Source organism: Moschus berezovskii, chromosome 3 (assembly GCF_049115385.1).
Source record: "Moschus berezovskii isolate FMDL1 chromosome 3, NW_MosBer_1.0, whole genome shotgun sequence".
Lineage (NCBI taxonomy): Eukaryota > Metazoa > Chordata > Mammalia > Artiodactyla > Moschidae > Moschus > Moschus berezovskii.
Genome location: NC_142462.1, coordinates 104,307,229 through 104,329,661, shown reverse-complemented (window position 1 = coordinate 104,329,661; position 22,433 = coordinate 104,307,229). Strand labels below are relative to the sequence as shown.

The window sequence follows — 22,433 nt, the reverse complement described above, 5'->3', positions numbered from 1 at the left end:
CACTGGCTATTCCTTTTGCACATGGTAGTGTATATATGTCAGTGCTGCTTTCTCAATTTGTCCCACCCTTTCCTTCACCTGCTGTATCCACAAGTCTGTTCTCTACATCTGTAGCTCTATTTCTGCCCTACGAATAGGTTCGTCAGTACCATTTTTCTGGATTTCATATATTTGTATTAATATACGATATTTTTTTCTCTTTTCAGCTTAACATGTACTTTTTTATACATGATGATGGGACAACTGAGTAGCCACTTATGAAAAGATAAAATTTGATCTGTATTTCACAACATATAAATAAGTAAACTCTGAAAAGATAAGGAATATAAATTTTAAAAGATGAAGCTATATAAGTACTAGAGGAAAACCTTGCTGTCTAAAATCCAGAGGCAATGAAAGAAAGGGTTGATAAATTTGACTACATAATTTTTTTTAAATTGCATGACCCAAACACCATAAAATAGAGAATAAACTAGAGGTTTGCAGTAGGTGCAAGTTGTGGTATAAACAGTTATTCTTAATTTATTGTCTTTGTATCCTGCATGACATTGCCACTCATTTTATGGCAAAAATGAGTGACAGTGGGTTCATGACTAGGAAGGAGATCAGTAGTTTTGCTACATTGTGCTTCACCTAGAAGGGGACAGCCTGATGCCATGATGACATGGCCTGTTGAATGCTCAGCTGAAGTAGTAGGTTGGAGGTAGGACCCTGTGAGGCTGGGAATTCTCTTCCAAGATGCCATGTATCCACTGAATCAGTTGCCAGTGTATTGTACTGTCGCCAATAAATAGACCAGGTGAGTCTATTTAGAAAGAAATAGACTCAGAAATCCATAGTTAGAAATAGGACTGGCCCCTCTCCCTCACTCCCAGTGACCCACTTAGAGAATTTATTCTTCCCATTCTCACCCTAAGTATGGATTAGAGGTCCCAGTTCCCAGGGGACAGTGTTTTCAAGGGATGAAAAAAGAGAAGCACTGAACCCATTGGTTCCCATTGGTTATGGATTATCTCCAGCTCAGAATTGCCCCACACTTCTGGATGCTACATGTCTGAGTAACAGGTTGGCAACCTAAGGCATCCCACACTCCAGAGTCAGAACAGTCCTGGAGCAGCAAGTGAGCCAGTTAAACATTTGAAATGACAACTATCATTGGGTTACTTTGTGTTCTTCATGCCTAGTGGACCAGCGGGCAATGGAAGGCGCTGATATACTCATAGAGGTAATTGACCTTGATTCCTACTAGGATCTAGGGTTGTTCATATAAAGGTGACAGAGAGGACTGTATCCAGAATTCAGAGTATTCACTCAAGTATATTTTGGTGCATTCATGCATGGGAAAGTGGTGATTAGAGAACAACCAATGGTCCAACCAGGGTGAAACCAACAAAAGGTGTGGATCCCTGGGGATGAAGGTTTGAGTCACCTATTAGAGGCATAACTGAGATAAGATGAAGTAGTGGCCAAGAGTGGGGGAAATACAGAATGGACGGTTATGTGAAGGAGATGATGAGTATCAGATGGCTTTGAGATGAGCTGTAGCAGCAAGGATTGTACCATGTTCTACTCATCTTCCTGTCTCTTGTAGAAATAGTGAACAGTACCTTCCTGAAGACTCAGTGATAGATTAGATTCAATGGAAGACATATTCAAATGTGAGGGGTGCAAAGGATGAGCCATACTGGGTGCCACTTTCAAGCCACCTCACGTTTCTTCGGCCTCATCTTTGGTTCCAGTCGTGGCTGTGGTCAGCATTTCCATGAGGGTCCAGCTTACTTGCATCGATAGTGCGTCACTTGAAGCATGTGGTGAACGTTTTGCTTTCTGCCCTGAGGTTTCTTGTGCACACTCTGAACTCGTGTGTGCGTTAACATGTGCAAGTTAAGAGAATGGGGAGTTAACTCTCTGGGGTTAACTCTCTACCGGGGCGAAGAGCTTGTGGGTAAATTCTTTCTTTTTCATTCCTTGAATGTGTGGCTGCTGAGATATATTTCATTAGGTTCCTCTGAAGGTTGCTCATTAAATAACCTGTTGCTTGTGTCAGTGATTTACTAGAGAAAACTTGTCTGGGTTGATTTTCCCATCTCCTTTGTTTACTTCCTTATCTTTTACTTCTCCCTCAGAACACATTCCCAAATAAACTATCTGTAGGTAAACCTTTACTGTCAGGGCAGCCTAAGATAAACAGAAGTTCAGAGCAGCTGTTGGCAAACTGGCCAATGGCCAAAGCTGTTGCACCATTTTGTAAGTAAAGTTTTTTTGGAATGTAGCCATGCCTTTTTGTTTATACATTATTATGACTACTTCCATGCTATCAACAGGCAAAGGAGAGAAGCCTTAGAAGAACTAATCCTGCCAAACCTCAGTTTTTCTCTAATTGGAAAAATGCAAATATTTGTGAAAAAGACTGGTCGATAAATTATTTGTATCCAGAGAATGGAAATCTGTGCTGCCACTAAAAAGATTTTAGATATACATTTATATATTTTAAAAAACATAAATATCTAAGATTTTAAGAAATCTGCCTGTATGGAAAGATTCTCAGGTTGTATCATTAAGTAAAATTGAAGGTACCAGAGGAGTGGATATCCATTGGCATGCATTTTAATAAACCCCTGTGGTTGTAAATATGTATTTTAAGAACTTGCTTAAGAAAACATAAGTGACTATTCACAATGACTGTTTCTAGTTGAGTGTCACTACAAGCTAGGGGGTATGAGGACAGACTTAGACTTTATATTTTATACCTTCCCGAATATGTTGAGAATGGATTGTTACATGAGTAAAATGCTTTAATAATTGGAAAATGAAAGAAGCTGAAGGACTGTCAGTTATTCACCCTTTCTCCTCTTGGTGCCTTGATGAAGTGAGTTGGAGCTGGAGCCCATTTTGGACTATGTGAGGGGAAGTGAGTGAGAGAGGAGATGGGGAGTCAGTTTCAGGGTAACATCGACACACAGAAGACGAGAGAAGGAGAGACAAAAGAGTGAATAACTCGAAGATTAGAAGCCTCTTAAAGTTACAGACATGAAAGTTTGTACCTCAGTCCACACTCCCCTGCCTGCTTTTGCAGCTCCACAGAAGGGTCTGAAATCATTGATAATTGTCATTTTAGAAAGCCATTCCCGAGAAAGAGACACCTTGAAGCAATCATTTTCGTCAATTTCTTTCTTTTCTTTAAAAAAAAATTTTTTTTTTAATTGTGGTAAAAGTCTTCCTCCATAACTCAGCAGGAAAAGAATCTGCCTGCAGTGCAGGAGACACAGGGATAAGTGGGTTCGATCCCTGGGTCTGGAAGATCCCCTGGAGGGGAGGGCATGTCAACCCACTCCAGTATTCTTGCCTGGAGAATCCCATGGACAGAAAAGCTTGGTGGGCTACAGTCCCTGGAGATGCAAAGAATTGGACATGACTGAGCAACTAAGCATGCACACAGTCACATAATATAAAGCATACTATTTTAACCATACTTAACTGTACAGTTCAGTAGCACTGAATGCATTTACATTGTTGTTCAACTCTCATCATCCATCTCCCAAATTTTTCACCTTCCTAAACTACAACTCTGTCCCCAATAAACCCAACTCCCCATTTCCCCTCTCCACCCCCACCTCCGGCCCCTGGCATATACCAGTGTATTTTTGTACTCTATGAATTTGACTCTATCTTTAATCCAATTTTCTGTTGATGGGTGGACCTGTGTTCCCTTCCTGCTATTTACCTGGGGCCAAAATATGGTGGAGGGAATGAAGATAACGGTGACCTCCCTCGGAAGATCTCACGCATGCAGTGCCTACACTCAGTACCCCAACCCTGCAGCGGGCCACCACCGACCCACGCCTCCACCAGAGACTCCCAGGCACCCCCAGGCAAGTCTGGGACAGTCTCTTGTGGGGTCACAGCCTTATCAACTCAGTGAAACTATGAGCCATACCTTGTAGGGCCACCCAAGATGAAGGGGTCATGGTGGAGAGCTCTGACAAAATGTGGTCCACTGGAGAAGGGAATGAAAAACACTTCAGTATTCTTGCCTTGAGAACCCCATGAACAATATGAAAAGGCAAAAAGATAGGACACTGAAAGATGAACTCCCCAGGTCGGTAGGTGCCCAGTAAGCTACTAGAGATCAGTGGAGAAACAACTCCAGAAAGAATGAAGAGATGGAGCCAAAGCAAAAACAACACCCAGCTGTGGATGTGACTGGTGATGGAAGCAAGGTCCGATGCTGTAAAGAGCAAAATTGCATAGGAGCCTGGAATGTTAGGTCCATGAATCAAGGCAAATTGGAAGTGATCAAACAGGAGATGGCAAGAGTGAAGAGATGGCTGTGATCCATGTGATTAGATTGGTTAGTTTTCTATGATTGTAGTTTTCAGACTGTCTGCCCTCTGATGGAGAAGGGTTAGAGGCTTATGGAAGCTTCCTGATGGGATAGACTGAGGGGGAAACTGGGTCTTGTTCTCATTCTAGGTATCTCATATAATTGGAATCAATATTTGTCTAATGTATATTGAAATGCATTTGTAAGGTTACTTTAACAAATGTCTTACAATCACATGTCCTACAGTAAAGATTGTCCCTTCTTTATTTTTCCCTGTACTATACAGTAGGTTCTCATTAGTTACCTGTTTTAAACATAGTAGTGTATATATGTCTTCCAAATTTTCAGTTTATCCCCACAGTTCCCCTCCCCTTGGTGTCCTTATGTATGTTCTTTACATCTACAGTCTGTGGGGTTGTCAAGAGGCAGACACGAGAGCAACTAACACTTTCACTTTCACAGAACCTCTGTACTGTTCTCTACAGTGACTGTATCAATTTACATTCCCACCAGCAGTGTAAGAGAGTTTCTTTCTCTCCACACCCTCTACAGCATTTATCGTTCATTGATTTTTTTGATGATGGCCATTCCAGCTGGTGTGAGTTTTGATTTGTAGTTCTTTAATAATTAGTGATGGTGAGCATCTTTTCGTGTGCCTCTTGGCTGTCAGTTTCTTTTAAAGAGTTAGTTTTGGGGAATTTGAGCATGAGGCTCTCTATATCATTGTCTGCTTTTTATGCCAGTTATCAGTATACAATGGAATATTACTTAGTCATAAAAAGGAATGAGATTACAGAGACATGGATGGACCTAAAAATATGTATGGACTTAGTTTATGTGACTAATGTCTCTTTTCCCTCTAGAGTGTAAGCTCCATGAAAGCAAAGACTTGGTTTTGCTCACTGCTGTGTTCTTTAGATTTAAAATGGTCTTTTATCAAATAGTTTTTATGTTTATCCAAAGGAGATACTCAAGAAATATTTGTTGAATCAATAGTTGCATTACGATAATTATGGGGACAAGTGGAATTAAGTATGGGTGGACTCCACAGAAGAGAAAACTTTAATCTTATGGTAACTAATTTTATTTTTCTCAGTCTGACTAAGGACATGACTGGAAAGGAAGATGTGTACCGAGGCCCAGCCATCAGGGCTCTCTGCAGAATCACTGATGTAAGTTCTTTACTTTACTAAGGCATCAAAGGGGACCTGTGTTTATCTGCAGGTGGCCATGTAAATTTAGTAGGATTCCTTGTCTGACTTTGTGATTCAGCAGCAGCAGAGAAACAAGACTACAGGAAAGGCTTTTGCGGCTCCAGGCTTTTTTTCTTCTAGATGGTTTTTTCCTTTTGTTTATTTAGATTCGTCTATTTCTGTCCATATTTACTCTCATGAATTTTTGTCATAGTCAGGGCATGTTGCTCACAGGAAACAAAAGCCATTTGAATTTAGCTTTTTAATTTATTTTTATAAAAATTTTTTGATGTGGACCATTGTCAAAGTGTCTATTACATTTGTTAGCAACATTGCGTCTGTTGTTTATGTTCTGGTTTTTTTGGCCAAGAGGCATGTGGGATCTCAACCCCTTGACCAAGGAATTGACCCTCCCACCTACTGGAAGGTGAAGTCCCAACCACTGGACCACTGGGGAAGTCCCAAATTCAGCTTAAAAAAAAAAAAAACTTTATTACAAAATACCAAGCTCTCAGAATTTGAGGTAAAGCTTACAACCAGATATCAGAACTAGAAATAGGACAGCTGTTAGAAACTCAACAGCAAGATTTCCAGGTATTTACTATCATCATCCATTATTTATGAGGCTCAAACCTCCTCATTTAAATATTTAGGAGAAACAGTCTGACTAGCCGTCAGCTAGCCAGTGGCTTGTGTCACCTGGGTCTAAGTCAGGTGTTTAACCTTGACTTAGTCTGTTGTATTAGAAGGAATGAGGTTATAGAGTATGGTAGACTCTCCCTTTCTTGGAACTCTGCAGGAAAGGTTAAAATGAAGGACAGACTGGGCATTGCCAAGCAAATTGAATAAGATTTTGGCTATATTCATGATCGGGTATATTTTATGTATACATTTGCATTCAAATTTCAAAGGTTGAGCAGGATTAAACGGTAAATCTGGATCTTAGAAGGAGTAATAGAAATGGTTTAATGTTTTTCAGTGCTCAGTTACTTTGTTGTGGTTGCTTTTGTTTTTAGCATTAAATAGGTAGCATAAGACTTGACCATGCCAAGGCTAGCAATAAGATTCTCTTCATCTAAGTAATTGAGCTTGGTGTGTGTACCATCCTTTTTGCCACCACCTTGCCAGGGCTAAACTTTCCTCCAGGTAAGTTAAAAAGAACTTTATTTTCAGAGGATTTCATGTTGAGGACTCAATATAATTAGCATATTCCACATGTAATTTCTTATGTATTTGAAATAATCAGAGTTTACAATTGATTTATAGAACTTTCTGGGATCCATATGAAAAATATTGGGTTGGCCAAAAAGTTTGGGTTTTTCTGTAAGATGTGCAAAAGCTCAAATGACCTTTTTGACAGCCCAATATATGCCCTACACATAGAGGTATCTTCAGGACTTCAAAAGCATCCCCATTTAGGAATTCATTTTATAATACCTCTGGTAGGTTCAGCCTTTACTTGTATATTTCCGAACTGGGATTCTCCACTTTGAGACCATTTATTTCATTGTGGAGCAGTTATTCCTTTTCCTTATGTATAGTCTAAAATGTTCCTTCTTGAAGCTGCCATTTGGTTGTCTGGGTCCTGTCCTTTGGGATCTGATTATTATATGATAAACCTTTTAATACATTCTAAATATTTGCACAGAAACAAATGTGTGATTTGTGTTTGTAGATAATTTTGAAGTGGTAATTTTGCATGAAAATGTCTTACTTCAGCCTTTTTCTTTATGAACGTTCTTAGGGAACAATGTTGCAGGCCATTGAGCGATACATGAAGCAGGCCATTGTGGATAAAGTCTCCAGTGTGTCAAGTTCAGCGTTGGTATCTTCCTTAGTAAGTGAACAAGTAACGGATTCTCATGCATGGTACAGTTTCTAGTTGCAAAAACAAAAGATCACTATGATTCTCTCACAAATGAAACATTAAAAAATATGTATACGAATGGTTTATCTGACAGAGGAACATTGAACAATTAAAATGGGCAGTTAAAAGCATGAAATTTTCATATGTTTGAAAGGTTTTGGTCATCAGAAAGTTATATTGTACGTAAAATACAGATGGGGGATAAGGTTGGGATGAGGGTCAGGAAAGAAACTGAGAGTCAGTCTCTTTATTTGAATCTTCCTTATGACCTGCCCTTGTACCTCTTGTCTCTTTGTCCTCTGTTTTTGTTGGTGCCTTGTGTCTGCAATTGTCCTTCAATCCAAAGTCTACTGTCCCACTACTAAATTTCCTCCCAAGAAGTGCTCTTTGTTTTAGTAATATCTTTTCTTTCTCTTTTTCACCAAAACAAAATTTATTCATGACAGCCTATCACATTGTATTTGATTAAAATTGGTTACTAATGTGTGAATGGATTAGATCATCTGAATCACGAGAGTTGCTGGTTCTGGAATATAATTGGTCAAGTTTTACAGCAGGTACTCTATTTTTTTTATGGCACTCTGTTTTTCCTTCCAGGTGAGTTTCCTGGAAGTAAAACCTATGATGTTGACATTATTTAACTACCATCTTATTAATTATCCATTCCCTTCCCGTCCTTTCCCTCTCATTACTTCCCTTTATACTCCTCTCCCGCCCACAGACATATGCTCACCTTTGCAGAGGGGTCTTGAACAAGTGTGTCAGGTTTACTAGTTGTCTCAGAGACTTTAAATAGACGTGTAACACTGTAGAGTTATTTCTTTTTTTTCTGAAAATGTCTGCTAGTGATTTTCCAAGAAAACTTAACTGATGTTTCTAAACTTTTAGTGACTGTGCATGATCTGTTCTCAATTTTTTTCTGTATTTAGCACATGATGAAGATAAGCTATGATGTGGTTAAGCGCTGGGTCAATGAAGCCCAAGAAGCTGCTTCAAGTGATAATATTATGGTCCAGGTACTGTTACTGAATCACCTTAGCTTATGTCTCTAGATCAGCTTTCTGTAACCCTAAATTTTAGGGGCAATTTATTGATTCTCCAGATGAGTATTAGCTAAAGACTGATATTAAGCAATTTAATATTAAGCAGCCTGTTAGTGCATATTCTCAAGTAAGTATCCCCTAGTTATGATTTACCCTGCTAGTGTTTAGTAGAAGCTGTCAGAATGTTTGAGAAAGATTCTTATATTCAGTGATATTGAGATGCTTATTCGAAAGGTTATAATTCATTTTAGTCCTTTGTTTGAAAATTAATTTGTGAAGGTGGATGTTCAATTCCAAGCTTTTCAGGCCTTGATTATACTGTTTGAGTTGCGTGCTCAGTCGCTTAGTCAAGTCAGACTCTTTGCGACCCTCTGGACTGTAGCCCACCAGGCTTCTCTGTCCATGGGATTTTCCAGGAAAGAATACTAAAGCATATTGCCATGCCCTCCTCCAGGGAATCTTCCTGACCCAGGGATCGAACCCATGTCTCCTGCGTCTCCTGCATTGGCAGGTGGATTCTTTACCACTGAGCCACCTGGGAAGCCCAAAACCCATGACCCAAAACCCATGATTATATTAGACATAAAACTGTTCTGTTGGAAGGATCTACTTTTGATATTCACTAGGCTATTCTTAATTAAAAGGAACAAGATTAAATTCTTAACTGGCAATTTTTGTATGAAATACCCCATTTGTGTTTGAAAGAGTACTTATTTATTCCATTTCAGCATTTACTTATCATGTTCGCATATTCAGTTATGAGGAAATAAAGTAGTAATTTTTCCCTTGGGAAACATTCTCACCCTCCTAACTCTGATCATTGTGTTTTTACACAAAGTGCCATGATAATTACATGCCGTAAACCTACTTTAGGAGATGAATCTATTAACCACTAACATAACCACAGATGATTTAAAGCCACTAAGCAAGACCTGTAACACTGGTTAAAGCCTTGGACCTGAGAGCCTTTGTCCTAAGGATGGATGGGGCAACGCTGAATCTGCTAGAGCCGTCTTCAGATTGTATGTCATCCCCTTAATACTTACCTAATCTGAATTAACAGGGTAAATTAAAAACTCATCCTTTCAATCATGCTTTTGTTTCATTCAGCATGGAAAAAATAATTCTTTTTGTATACATTAGAGTTGGGTATCTTTTTATTAAAAACCTAGCTCAATATGATTGCATTTTTATGTCAGTTTATCCTCATCCTATTCAGCCTTCTTTCTGTCTTACATTCTTTTTCTTGTTCTTTAGTACCATGCATTGGGAGTTTTATATCACCTTAAAAAGAATGATCGCCTTGCTGTTTCTAAGATGTTGAATAAATTTACTAAATCTGGTCTCAAATCACAGTTTGCTTACTGCATGTTGATCCGAATTGCCAGTCGCTTACTAAAAGAAAATGAAGAGGGGTAAGTGTTTTCATCTAAACCTAAGTAATTTTCCATTTGCTGGTTAACATGCCTCTGAGTTTATTTCCTTTATGAATATTTTTTGGGCAGTGCTGTCTTTACAGAGGGATTTGGTGTTTTCCAAATTAAGAAAAAAAATCATGGGATTCCTAGTAACACAGCTTTTATTTTTACCTTAATGTATGCTCTGGTATGGGCTTCCCTATTGGCTCAGTGGTAAGTAATCTGCCTGCAATGCAGGTTCAGTCCTTAAGTCAGGAAGATCTCCTGGAGGAGGACATGGCAACTCATTCCAGTACTCTTGCCTGAAAAACCCATGGACAGAAGAGCCTGGTGGGCTACAGTCTGTGGGATTACAAAGAGTTGGATGTTACTGAGCACACACATGCTCCAGTATATGCACTTAATAGGGTATGACCACTAATAATACAATAAATAACAAACTGATATTGAACAAAAAAATACTTACCATAGGTTATATAATAATTAAATGTGAAAGCCGGAAGTGACCTTAAGAATCATCTTTTCTTTTTTATTTTTATAAAAGAGAATGTTGAAGTATTACATTTAATGATTTATTTAAATAGTTTATTCATTTAAAGCACATGAGGGAGACTAGTAGAAATTACACATTCATAAACCACCTCATGCGAAGAGTTGACTCACTGGAAAAGACTCTGATGCTGGGAGGGATTGGGGGCAGGAGGAGAAGGGGACGACAGAGAATGATGAGATGGCTGGATGGCATCACCGACTCGATGGAGGTGAGTTTGAGTGAACTTTGGGAGTTGGTGATGGACAGGGAGGCCTGGCGTACTGTGATTCATGGGGTCGCAAAGAGTCAGACACGACTGAGCGACTGAACTGAAACAAGGGTTCTTATATTGTTCATGAAGTTGTGTTATATTATCTTATGGTAGACAGTGATAATATAAGGATAGGTATTGTAATCTCTTGAGTAATCACTAAAAAAACTAGGAGCTATAATGTAAATGTCAACAGAGAACATAAAATGGGATGTTAAGCCAAATACTCTGTTGAGCTTTCTGCTCTCAGTAATGGCAGAGTCGCTTGGTTGTATTAGCCCTCATGCAAATAATGATTATATCATTAGGTGGCTTAATGGCAAAGAACCTGCACGCCAAGCAGGAGATGCAGGTTTGATCCCTGGATCGGGAAGGCCCCATGGAGAAGGAAATGGCAACCCACTCCATTATTCTTGCCTGGGAAAACCTATGGAAGGAGGAGCCTGGTGGCTCTAGCTAAAGAGACAGACTCAACTTAGTGACTAAACAGCAGCAGCAGCATGCTTGCCCCACACTATTTGAAAGTACTGGTGAGTGGTGAAAAGTGGGCAAAAACGAGGGAAATGGATGCCTGAAAGACAGAAACTATACTGGGTAAAATTCGCATATATCTGGCTTGGTCTCTGAGGGCATGCCACAATTTTTGTGTTTGGGAACCCAGAAAGCCATAGTATTTACTAAATAGACAGTGGGGTCAGAACAGTTTGAAATTAGAAGAATAATGGAAATTTAGGGTGGAAATCCCGGGAAAAAGGGGGCCATAGAAACAGTGAGTCTCAAAATAAATTTTCTACTCTGCATAAATCATTGTGTACAGGAGAACTATGTACAGTTCCGCTAATTATGCATGTACAGGAGAAGACTATAAACCTGGCATAAAGCAGTAGCTGTCAGCTGAAAGAACGGATGGAGAATTCAGTTGCAACACACTATGGAGGAGAAGATGTTTAGAGTTTTCTCCCAGCTGAGTTAACTACCTGCTCCAGAAACATCTTAGATTTAAAGTCTTTGCATTTTATCATTCACAGTTGTCTGTATATAGTAATAAATTTGAAAGTAAATAAAAAATAAAATTGCTAGAAATGCAAGGATTTTGGAAAATGTGAGAAAAAGCAATCAATAGAAATTGGGCCTGATGTGGCCCAGATATTATAGTTAGCAGATAAAAAATTAAACAATCTATTGTAAATTTGTTAAAAGACTTTAATGCAAAATAATTACAGTGAATGAATACAGGACATGGAAACTAAAAAAGGTAAAAAAATTTTTTTAAGAACTTAAAAGTGCTATATCAGAGTTCAACCAGAGAAGCAGAACTGATAGGAGTTAAAAATATGAAGAGGTTTCTGGGGTTTTTTTTCCTTTTTTTTTTTTAACATGGAATAAACAGCATAAACAGTTTTGGACCTTGCTAAGCAACTCAAAAATCAGTCGGACAGACTGTAGAAAGGAAGTCCATAGGCAGTCTACAGGTCATGGGTACAGGTCAAGGCTGCTGTTCACTGGTTAAATTGGTCATCTCACATTTTACTGTAAGCAGCAAGAGGAAACCAGGCCATACCTTCATCAGTTTCCTTGGAAATTTCCTCAAGTCAGTATCCAAGTTTGTTTATGGATTCTGCTTTCCACGGAACTTGCAGGATCCAGTTTCACTAAGCTCTCTATCAGTACATAACAAGGATTCATCTTACTCTAGTTTATAATAACAAGTTTCTTCTGATCCTCCAGGACCAGCTTTCCACAAGCAGTTTATGAACCTTCACTGGCTCTTCTTCAAGACCACATTTCTATTAATAATTTGTTCAAGGCATTTTAGATTTTCTTCATTATGTTCACTAGAATTCTTATAGCCTCTACCCATTATCTGGTTCCAAAAACAGTTTCACAATTTTAGATATTTGTTGTTGCAACACCTCACTTGCAGGTACCAAAATCTGCATTAGTGTTTTCTTGCTGCCATAACATTACCACAGGTGTAATCACAACATCCATGATTAGACATCAGTCTCATGAGTTAAAATGTTGGCAAGGTGCTGTTGCTTACTGAAGAATCCATTTTCAATCTCATTACGGTTGTTAGCCAGATTCATTTCTTTGCGGTCATAGATTATAGGTCTCTCTTTCCTTGCTGGCCGTCAGCCAGGGGTTGGTCTGTGCTGTGTAAAGTAATGTATTCACAGGTTCCGTGGGGGAAAGTATGGACATCTTTGGGAAACCATTCTGCCCGCTGCAGGTACAGTAACTGAAAGGGACAATTTGGGGGTGGCCTGACACAGAGCTGGAGATCACTGAGAAGAGCCAAAGAGTGAGTTAGTGAACGGGAAGAGACTGCCATAAAAAGTAGCTAATCTGGAGACTAGAAAGGAAACAGATTAAAGAAAATAAACAGAGCTTCAGAGAACAATACAATAGTATCAAGTTGATACATAATTGGAATTCTAGAGGGAGATGTGAGAGAATGGAGCAAAATAGATACTTGAAGAAATAATGAACAAGTATTTCCCAGGATACATTTCTTCTGAAAGTGCAAAATTGATCTAACTGTAACAATTAACATAATATTCCTCATTTAAAGAATAAAGGGTAAAAATCATAACATCTTCAGTTCAGTCGCTCAGTCGTGTCCGACTCTTTGCGACCCCATGAATCACAGCACGCCAGGCCTCCCTGTCTATCACCAACTCCCAGAGTTCACTCAAACTCACCTCCATCGAGTCGGTGATGCCATCCAGCCATCTCATTCTCTGTCGTCCCCTTCTCCTCCTGCCCCCAATCCATCCCAGCATCAGTCTTTTCCAGTGAGTCAACTTCGCATGAGGAGGCCAAAGTATTGGAGTTTCAGCTTTAGCATCAGTCCTTCCAATGAACACGCAGGACTGATCTCCTTTAGAATGGACTGGTTGGATCTCCTTGCAGTCCAAAGGACTCTCAAGAGTCTTCTCCAGCACCACAGTTCAAAAGCATCGATTCTTCGGTGATCAGCTTTCTTCACAGTCCAACTCTTACATCCATACTTGACCACGGGAAAAACCACAGCCTTGACTAGACGGACCTTTGTTGGCAAAGTAATGTGTCTGCTTTTTAATACACTGTCTAGGTTGGTCATAACTTTCCTTCCAAGGAGTAAGCGTCTTTTAATTTCATGGCTGCGATCACCATTTGCAGTGATTTTGGAGCCCAAAAAAATAAAGTCTGACACTGTTTCCACTGTTTTTCCATCTATTTCCCATGAAGTGATGGGACCAGATGCCATGATCTTAGTTTTCTGAATGTTGAACTTCAAGCCAACTTTTTCACTCTCCTCTTTCACTTTCATCAAGAGGCTTTTTAAGTTCCTCTTCACTTTCTGCCATAAGGGTGGTGTCATCTGCATATCTGAGGTTATTGATATTTCTCCCAGCAATCTTGATTCCAGCTTGTGCTTCTTCCAGCCCAGCGTTCCTCATGGTGTACTCTGCATATAAGTTAAATAAGCAGGGTGACAATATACAACCTTGACGTACTCCTTTTCCTATTTGGAACCAGTCCATTGTTCCATGTCCAGTTCTAACTGTTGCTTCCTGACCTGCATACAGGTTTCTCAAGAGGCAGGTCAGGTGGTCTGGTATTCCCATCTCTTTCAGAATGTTCCACAGTTTCTTGTGATCCACACAGTCAAAGGCTTTGGCATAGTCAATGAAGCAGAAATAGATGATTTTCTGGAACTCTCTTGCTTTTTCCATGATCCAGCAGTTGTTGACAATTTGATCTCTGGTTCCTCTGCCTTTTCTAAAACCAGCTTGAACATCTGGAAGTTCACAGTTCACGTACTGCTGAAGCCTGGCTTGGAGGATTTTGAGCATGACTTTACTAGCATGTGAGATGAGTGCAATTGTGCAGTAGTTTGAGCATTCTTTGGCATTGCTTTTCTTTGGGATTGGAATGAAAACTGACCTTTTCCAGTCCTGTGGCCACTGCTGAGTTTTCCAAATTTGCTGGCATATTGAGTGCAGCTCTTTCACAGCATCATCTTTCAGGATTTGAAATAGCTCAACTGGAATTCCATCACTTTCATTAGCTTTGTTGATAGTGATGCTTCCTAAGGCCCACTTGACTTCACATTCCAAGATGTCTGGTTCTACGTCAGTGATCACACCCTTGTGATTATCTTGATCTTGAAGATTTTTTTGTACAGTTCTTCTGTGTATTCTTGCCACCTCTTCTTAATATCTTCTGCTTCTCTTAGGTCCATACCATTTCTGTCCTTTATCGAGCCCATCTTTGCATGAAATGTTCCCTTGCTATCTCTAATTTTCTTGAAGAGGTCTCTTGTCTTTCCTATTCTGTTGTTTTCCTCTATTTCTTTGCATTGATCGCTGAGGAAGGCTTTCTTATCTCTCCTTGCTATTCTTTGGAACTCTGCATTCAGATGCTTTTATCTTTCCTTTTCTCCTTTGCTTTTCGCTTCTCTTCTTTTCACAGCTATTTGTAAGGCCTCTTCAGACAGCCATTTTGCTTTTTTGCATTTCTTTTTCATGGGGATGGTCTTGGTCCCTGTCTCCTGTACAGTGTCACAAACCTCCATCCAGAGTTCATCAGGCATTCTATCTATCAGATCTAGTCTCTTAAATCTATTTCTCACTTCCACTGTATAATCATAAGGGATTTGATTTAGATCATACCTGAATGGTCTAGTGGTTTTCCCTACTTTCTTCAATTTAAGTCTGAATTTGGCAATAAGGAGTTCATGATTTGAGCCACAGTCAGCTCCTGGTCTTGTTTTTGCTAACTGTATAGAACTTCTCCATCTTTGGGTGCAAAGAATATAATCAATCTGATTTCGGTGTTGACCATCTGGTGATGTCCATGTGTAGAGTCTTCTCTTGTGTTGTTGGAAGAGGGTGTTTGCTATGACCAGTGCGTTCTCTTGGCAAAACTCTGTTAGCCTTTGCCTGCTTCATTTATCATAATAGATGCTAAAAAAGCAATTGATAAAATTCAATGGCAATTTGTAATTAAATCTCTCTTTTCAAGAATTCCCTGACAGGTTCCATTGTTAGGACTTGTCACTTTCACTGCTGGGGCATGGGTTCAATACCTGAACAGGGAACAGAGATCGTGCAGAGGAACTGAGATCTGAGGGCTTCCCTGGTGGCTCAGACTGTAAAGAATCCTCCTGCAATGCAGGAGACATGTGTTCAATCCCTGGGTTGGGAAGATCCCCTGGGGGAGAGCATGGCAACCCACTCCAGTATTCTTGCCTGGAGAATTCTATGGACAGGGGAGCCTGACAGGCAGCAGTCCATGGGGTTTCAAAAAAGTCGGATAGGACTGTGTCACTAAGCACAGTGCAAGGTATGGCAAAAAAAAGAATCTCTTTTCAAAGCAAATAATAGAAAGGAACATTATTATTATGATAAACATACCCCCCCAAAATCTCCAATACATTAATATTTATTGGTGAAATATGAAAGACTTTCCCCTTAAGATTATGCATGAGACTAGGATGCCTGCTAATCCTGTTTTTTAAGCCGAAGTTAATCGGTTCTATGAAGACCTACAAGACCTTTTAGAACTAACACCCAAAAAAGATGTCCTTTTCATTATAGGGATCTGGAATGCAAAAGTAGGAAGTCAAGAAACACCTGGAGTAACTGGCAAATTTGGCACTGGAGCACGGAATGAAGCAGGGCAAAGGCTAATAGAGTTTTGTCAAGAGAATGCACTGGTCATAGCAAACACCCTCTTCCAACAACACAAGAGAAGACTCTACACATGGACATCACCAGATGGTCAACACCGAAATCAGATTGATTATATTCTTTGCACCCAAAGATGGAGAAGCGGTATACAGTTAGCGAAAACAAGACCAGGAGCTGACTGTGGCTCAGATCATGAACTCCTTATTGCGAAGTTCAGACTTAAATTGAAGAAAGTAGGGAAAACCACTAGACCATTCAGATATGACCTCAATCAAATCCCTTATGATTATACAGTGGAAGTGAGAAATAGATTTAAGGGACTAGATCTGATTGATAGAGTGCCTGATGAACTCTGGACGGAGGTTCGTGACACTGTACAGGAGACAGGGACCAAGACCATCCCCATGGAAAATAAATGCAAAAGAGCGAAATGGCTGTCTGAGGAGGTCTTACAAATAGCTGTGAAAAGAAGAGAGGCGAAAAGCAAAGGAGAAAAGGAAAGATATAAGCATCTGAATGCAGAGTTCCAAAGAATAGCAAGGAGAGATAAGAAAGCCTTCCTCAGCGATCAATGCAAAGAAATAGAGGAAAACAACAGAATAGGAAAGACAAGAGACCTCTTCAAGAAAATTAGAGATAGCAAGGGAACATTTCATGCAAAGATGGGCTCGATAAAGGACAGAAATGGTATGGACCTAACAGAAGCAGAAGATATTAAGAAGAGGTGGCAGGAATACACAGAAGAACTGTACAAAAAAGATCTTCACGACCAAGATAGTCACGATAACGTGATCACTGACCTAGAGCCAGACATCTTGGAATGTGAAGTCAAGTGGGCCTTAGAAAGCATCACTACGAACAAAGCTAGTGGAGGTGATGGAATTCCAGTTGAGCTATTTCAAGTCTTGAAAGATGATGCTGTGAAAGTGCTGCACTCAATATGCCATCAGATTTGGAAAACTCAGCAGTGGCCACAGGACTGGAAGAGGTCAGTCTTCATTCCAATCCCAAAGAAAGGCAATGCCAAAGAATGCTCAAACTACCGGAAAATTGCACTCATCTCACACGCTAGTAAAGTCATGCTCAAAATTCTCCAAGCCAGGCTTCAGCAGTATGTAAACCGTGAACTCCCAGATGTTCAAGCAGGTTTTAGAAAAGGCAGAGGCACCAGAGATCAAATTGCCAACATCCGCTGGATCATGGAGAAAGCAAGAGAGTTTCAGAAAAACATCTATTTCTGCTTCATTGACTATGCCAAAGCCTTTGACTGTGTCGATCACAATAAACTGTGGAACATTCTGAAAGAGATGGGAATCCCAGACCACCTGACCTGCCTCTTGAGAAACCTGTATGCAGGTCAGGAAGCAACTGTTAGAACTGTACATGGAACAACAGATTGGTTCCAAATAGGAAAAGGTGTACGTCAAGGTTGTATATTGTCACCTTGCTTATTTAACTTATATGCAGAGTACATCATGAGGAACGCTGGGCTGGAAGAAGCACAAGCTGGAATCAAGATTGCTGGGAGAAATATCAATAATCTCAGATATGCAGATGAAACTACCCTTATGGCAGAAAGTGAAGAGGAACTCAAAAGCCTCTTGATGAAAGTGAAAGAGGAGAGTGAAAAGGTTGGCTTGAAGCTCAACATTCAGAAAACTAAGATCATGGCATTTGGTCCCATCACTTCATGGGAAATAGATGGAAAAACAGTGGAAACAGTGTCAGACTTTATTTTTTTGGGCTCCAAAATCACTGCAGATGCTGATTGCAGCCATGAAATTAAAAGACGCTTGCTCCTTGGAAGGAAAGTTATGACCAACCTTGATAGTATATTAAAAAGCAGAGACATTACTTTGCCAACCAAGGTCCGTCTAGTCAAGGCAATGGTTTTTCCCGTGGTCATGTATGGATGTGAGAGTTGGACTGTGAAGAAGGCTGATCGCCGAAGAATCGATGCTTTTGAACTGTGGTGTTGGAGAAGACTCTTGAGAGTCCCTTATACTGCAAGGAGATCCAACCAGTCCATTCTAAAGGAGATCAACCCTGGATGTTCATTGGAGGGACTGATGCTAAAGCTGAAACTGCAATACTTTGGCCACCTCATGCAACGAGTTGACTCACTGGAAAAGACTGTGATGCTGGGAAAGGTTGGGGGCGGGAGGAGAAGGGGACGACGGAGAATGAGATGGCTGGATGGCATCACCGACTCTGTGGACATGAGTTTGAGTGTACTCCGGGGGTTGGTGATGGACAGGGAGGCCTGGCGTGCTGTGATTCATGGGGTCGTGGAGAGTTGGACACGACTGAGCGACTGAACTGAACTGAACTTACTGGAAAGTCCTACTTGGTACAATAAGTTAAGAAAAATATATAAAGATTTGAAAGGGGACATGAAATTGTCTTTGGTTACAACATGATTGTGTATATAGAAAATGCAAAATAATCTATATATTATCTGTTAGAATTGATATGAGTTTACCAGAATTACTGGATAGGCTAATATCCAAAATAAATTTTGTTTCTACATACCAGCAGCTAGTCAGTATGAAACAATTTTGAAAAGACGGTATCATTTCAGTAAAAATCAGATCTTTAGAAATAAATCTACCAAAATTTTTGTGTATTTGTACACAAGATTATAAAATGTTATTTAACAAGTATGACTTGAGTAAGTGGAGGGATATATCAAGTTCTTAGAATATTCAATACTGTAAAGATACCACATCTTCTTTGATCCACGGATTCACTGAATCCTTGATCAGAATTTCAGTTGACTTCTTTTAAATACCAAACAGAAATGCATGCATTTGTAAATCAAAAGACATCCCAAATGTGCGTTTTCATAATAGCCCCCAAATAGAAGCAAGTCAAACATCCATTAATGCTTGAATCAAAAACTAAAATTTGGTATATTTATAAAATCATCCCCAAGAAAAAGAAATGCAAAAAGGCAAAATGGTTGTCTGAGAAGTCCTTACAAATAGCTGAGAAAGGAAGAGAGAAGCAAAAGGCAAAGGAGAAAAGGAAAGCTATACCCAGCTGAATGCAGAGTTTCAGAGAATAATATGGAGAGATAAGAAAGCCTTCCAAAGAGAACAATGCAGAGAAATAGAGGAAACCAATAGAACAGAAAAGACTAGAGATCTCTTAAGAAAATTAGAGGTACCAAGGGAACATTTCATGCAAAGATGGGCACAATAAAGGACAAATTATATGAATCTAACAGAAGCAGAAGAAATTAAGAAGAGATGGCAAGAATACACAAAATAACTATACTAAAAGACTTTATGACCCAGATAACCACGATGGTGTGATCACTCACCTAGAAATAGACTTCCTGGAGTGCAAAGTCAAGTGGGCCTTCGGAAGCATCACTACAAACAAAGCCAGTGGAGGGGATGGAATTCCAGTTGAGCTATTTCAGATCCTAAAAGATGATGCTATTAATGTGCTGCACTCAGTATGTTAGCAAATTTGGAAACCTCAGGAGTCACCACAGGACTGGAAATGTGGAAAATTCTTAGAGATGGGAATACCAGCTTACCTGCCTCCTGAGAAACCTGTATGTAGGTCAAGAAGGAACAGTTAAAACTGGACTGGTTCCAGATTGGGAAAGGAGTACATCAAGGCTGTATATTGTCACCCTGCTCATTTAACATCTATGCAGAGTACATCATGCAAAATCCTGGGCTGGATGAATCTCAAGCTGGAATCAAGATTGTCAGGAAAAATATCAATAACTTCAGATATGCAGATACCACCACCCTTATGGCAGAAAGTGAAGTGAAACTAAAGAGACTCTTGATGAAAGAGAAAGAAGAGAATGAAAAAAGTGACTTAAAACTCAGCATTCAAAAAACTAAGATCATGACATCTGGTTCTATCACTTCATGACAAATAGATAAGGAAATAATGAAAACAGTGAGAGACTTTATTTTCTTGGGCTCCAAAATCACTACAGATGGTGACTGCTGCCATGAAATTAAGACACTTGCTCCTTGGAAGAAAAGCTATGACAGATCTAGACAGCATATTAAAAAGCAGAGACATTACTTTGCCAACAAAAGTCCGTCTAGTGAAAGCTATGGCCTTTCCAGTAGTCATGTACAGGTGTGAGAGCTGGACCATAAAAAGGGCTGTGCACCGAAGAATTGAAGCTTTCGAACTGTGGTGTTGGAGAAGACTCTGGCGAGTCCATTGGACTGTAAGGAGATCAGACCAGTCAATCCTAAAGGAAATCAACCCTGAATATTCATTTGAAGGACTGATGCTGTAGCTCTAGTACTTTGGCTGCCTGATGTGAAGAGCTGACTCATTGGAAAAAAATCCTGATGCTGGGAAAGATTGAAGGCAGGAGAAGAAGGGGACTACAGAAGACGAGATGGTTGGATGGCATCACCAACCAGTGGACATGAATTTGAGCAAGCTCCAGGAGATGGTAAAGCTCAAGGAAGTCTGGTGTGCTGCAGTCCATGGGGTCGCAGAGAGTTGGACATGACTGAGTGACTGAACAACAATAACATATAGTCAGTAGTATATGTACAATAATAGAGATGAAAAAATTGCCATGGTTAGTCAATGGACATGAGTTTGAGCAAACTCTGGGCGATAGTGAAGCTGGACTTCTTTATAGTCCAGCTCTCACATCCATACATAACTACTGGAAAATCATAGCTTTGACTCGATGGACCTTTGTTGGCAAAGTGATGTCTCTGCTTTTTAATAAACTGTCTTGGTTTGTCATAACTTTTCTTCCAAGGAGCAAGCATCTTTTCATTTTGTGGCTGCAGTCACCATCTGCAGTGATTTTGGAGCCCAAGAAAATACAGTCTGTGACTGTTCCCCCTTTTTCCACATCTTTTGCTGTGAAGTGATGGGACTGGGCGCCACGATCTTAGTTGTTTTGAATGTTGAGTTTTAAGCCAGCTTTCTTACTCTCCTCTTAGACCTTCCTCAAGAGGCTCTTTAGTTTCGCTTCACTTTTTGCCATGAAGGTGGTCTTATCTGCATATCTGAGGTTATTGATATTTCTCCCTGCAGTCTTGATTCCAGCTTGTGCATCATCTAGCCCAGCATTTCACATTATGTACTCTGCATATAAGTTAAATAAGCAGGGTGAAATATACAGCCTCGATGTACTCCCTTCCTAATTTTGAACCAGTCCATTGTTCTATGTCTGGTTCTAATTGTTGCTTCTTGATCTGCATGCAGGCTTCTCAGGAGACAGGTAAGGTGATGATGGTTTAAGTTGTTAAGTTGTGTCCAACTCTTGTGAGCCTATGGACTATAGCCCACCAGGCTCCTCTGTCCATGGGATTTTCCAGGCAGGAATACTGGAGTAGTTTGTTATTTCCTTCTCCAGGGGGTCTTTTTGACCCAGGGATCAAACCTTCACTGCAGGAAGATTCTTTACTGGCTGAGCCAGCAGGGAAGCCCTATAGATAAGGTCCTTTATATTTCCATGTAAATTTTGGGATCAGCTTTGAATTTCTGCAACAAAAGGCCTGCTGGTATTTTTATTGGGATTACATTGAATAGAATAGATCTATTTTGGATAAACTAATTTAGGAGAATTGCCATCTTGATAATGGTCTTCCTGTCCATGAACAGAATTTTTCTCTATTTATTTAGATTTCTCAGCAGGGTTTTATAGTTTTCAGTGTAAAAGTCTTACACTGCTTTTATTAAATTTATTTCTAAGTATTTTATTCTTTCTGATGTTTTGAATAGTATTGTTAATTTTGTTTTTGGATTAATTATTGCCAATATATAGAAATACAGTTGGTTTTTTATTTTTTCATGTTGATCTTATATCCTGTAACCTTGCTATGGTCATTTATTAATTCCACTTGTGTATTTGTGTGTGTGTGCTATATTCCTTGGGATTTTCATGTACAGGATTGTGTCATCTGAGAACAAAGACAATTTTCTTACTTTCCAAACTAGATGTTTTTAATTTTTTCCTAATTATATCATCTTGAACCTTCAGCACAATGTTGAGTAGAAGTGGTGAAAGCAGGTATACTTGCCTTGTCCCTAATCTTAAGGAGAAAGCATTAAGCATGATGTTAGCCATAGCTTTTCTGAAGATGCCTTTTATC

General features: G+C 39.7%; 1 protein-coding gene across 2 annotated transcripts in view; it reads left to right on the top strand.

The window, feature by feature from the left end:
- The window catches only part of COPG2 (coat protein complex I subunit gamma 2), a 167,039-nt gene that overhangs the window by 35,134 nt on the left and 109,472 nt on the right, over nucleotides 1-22,433 (top strand). For both annotated transcript variants that reach the window (XM_055421272.2, XM_088834668.1), the window contains exons 6-9: nucleotides 5,421-5,496; nucleotides 7,262-7,354; nucleotides 8,314-8,400; nucleotides 9,685-9,842. In XM_055421272.2, the coding sequence (XP_055277247.2) occupies nucleotides 5,421-5,496; nucleotides 7,262-7,354; nucleotides 8,314-8,400; nucleotides 9,685-9,842 (414 nt within the window). The remainder of the gene's footprint in view (nucleotides 1-5,420; nucleotides 5,497-7,261; nucleotides 7,355-8,313; nucleotides 8,401-9,684; nucleotides 9,843-22,433) is intronic.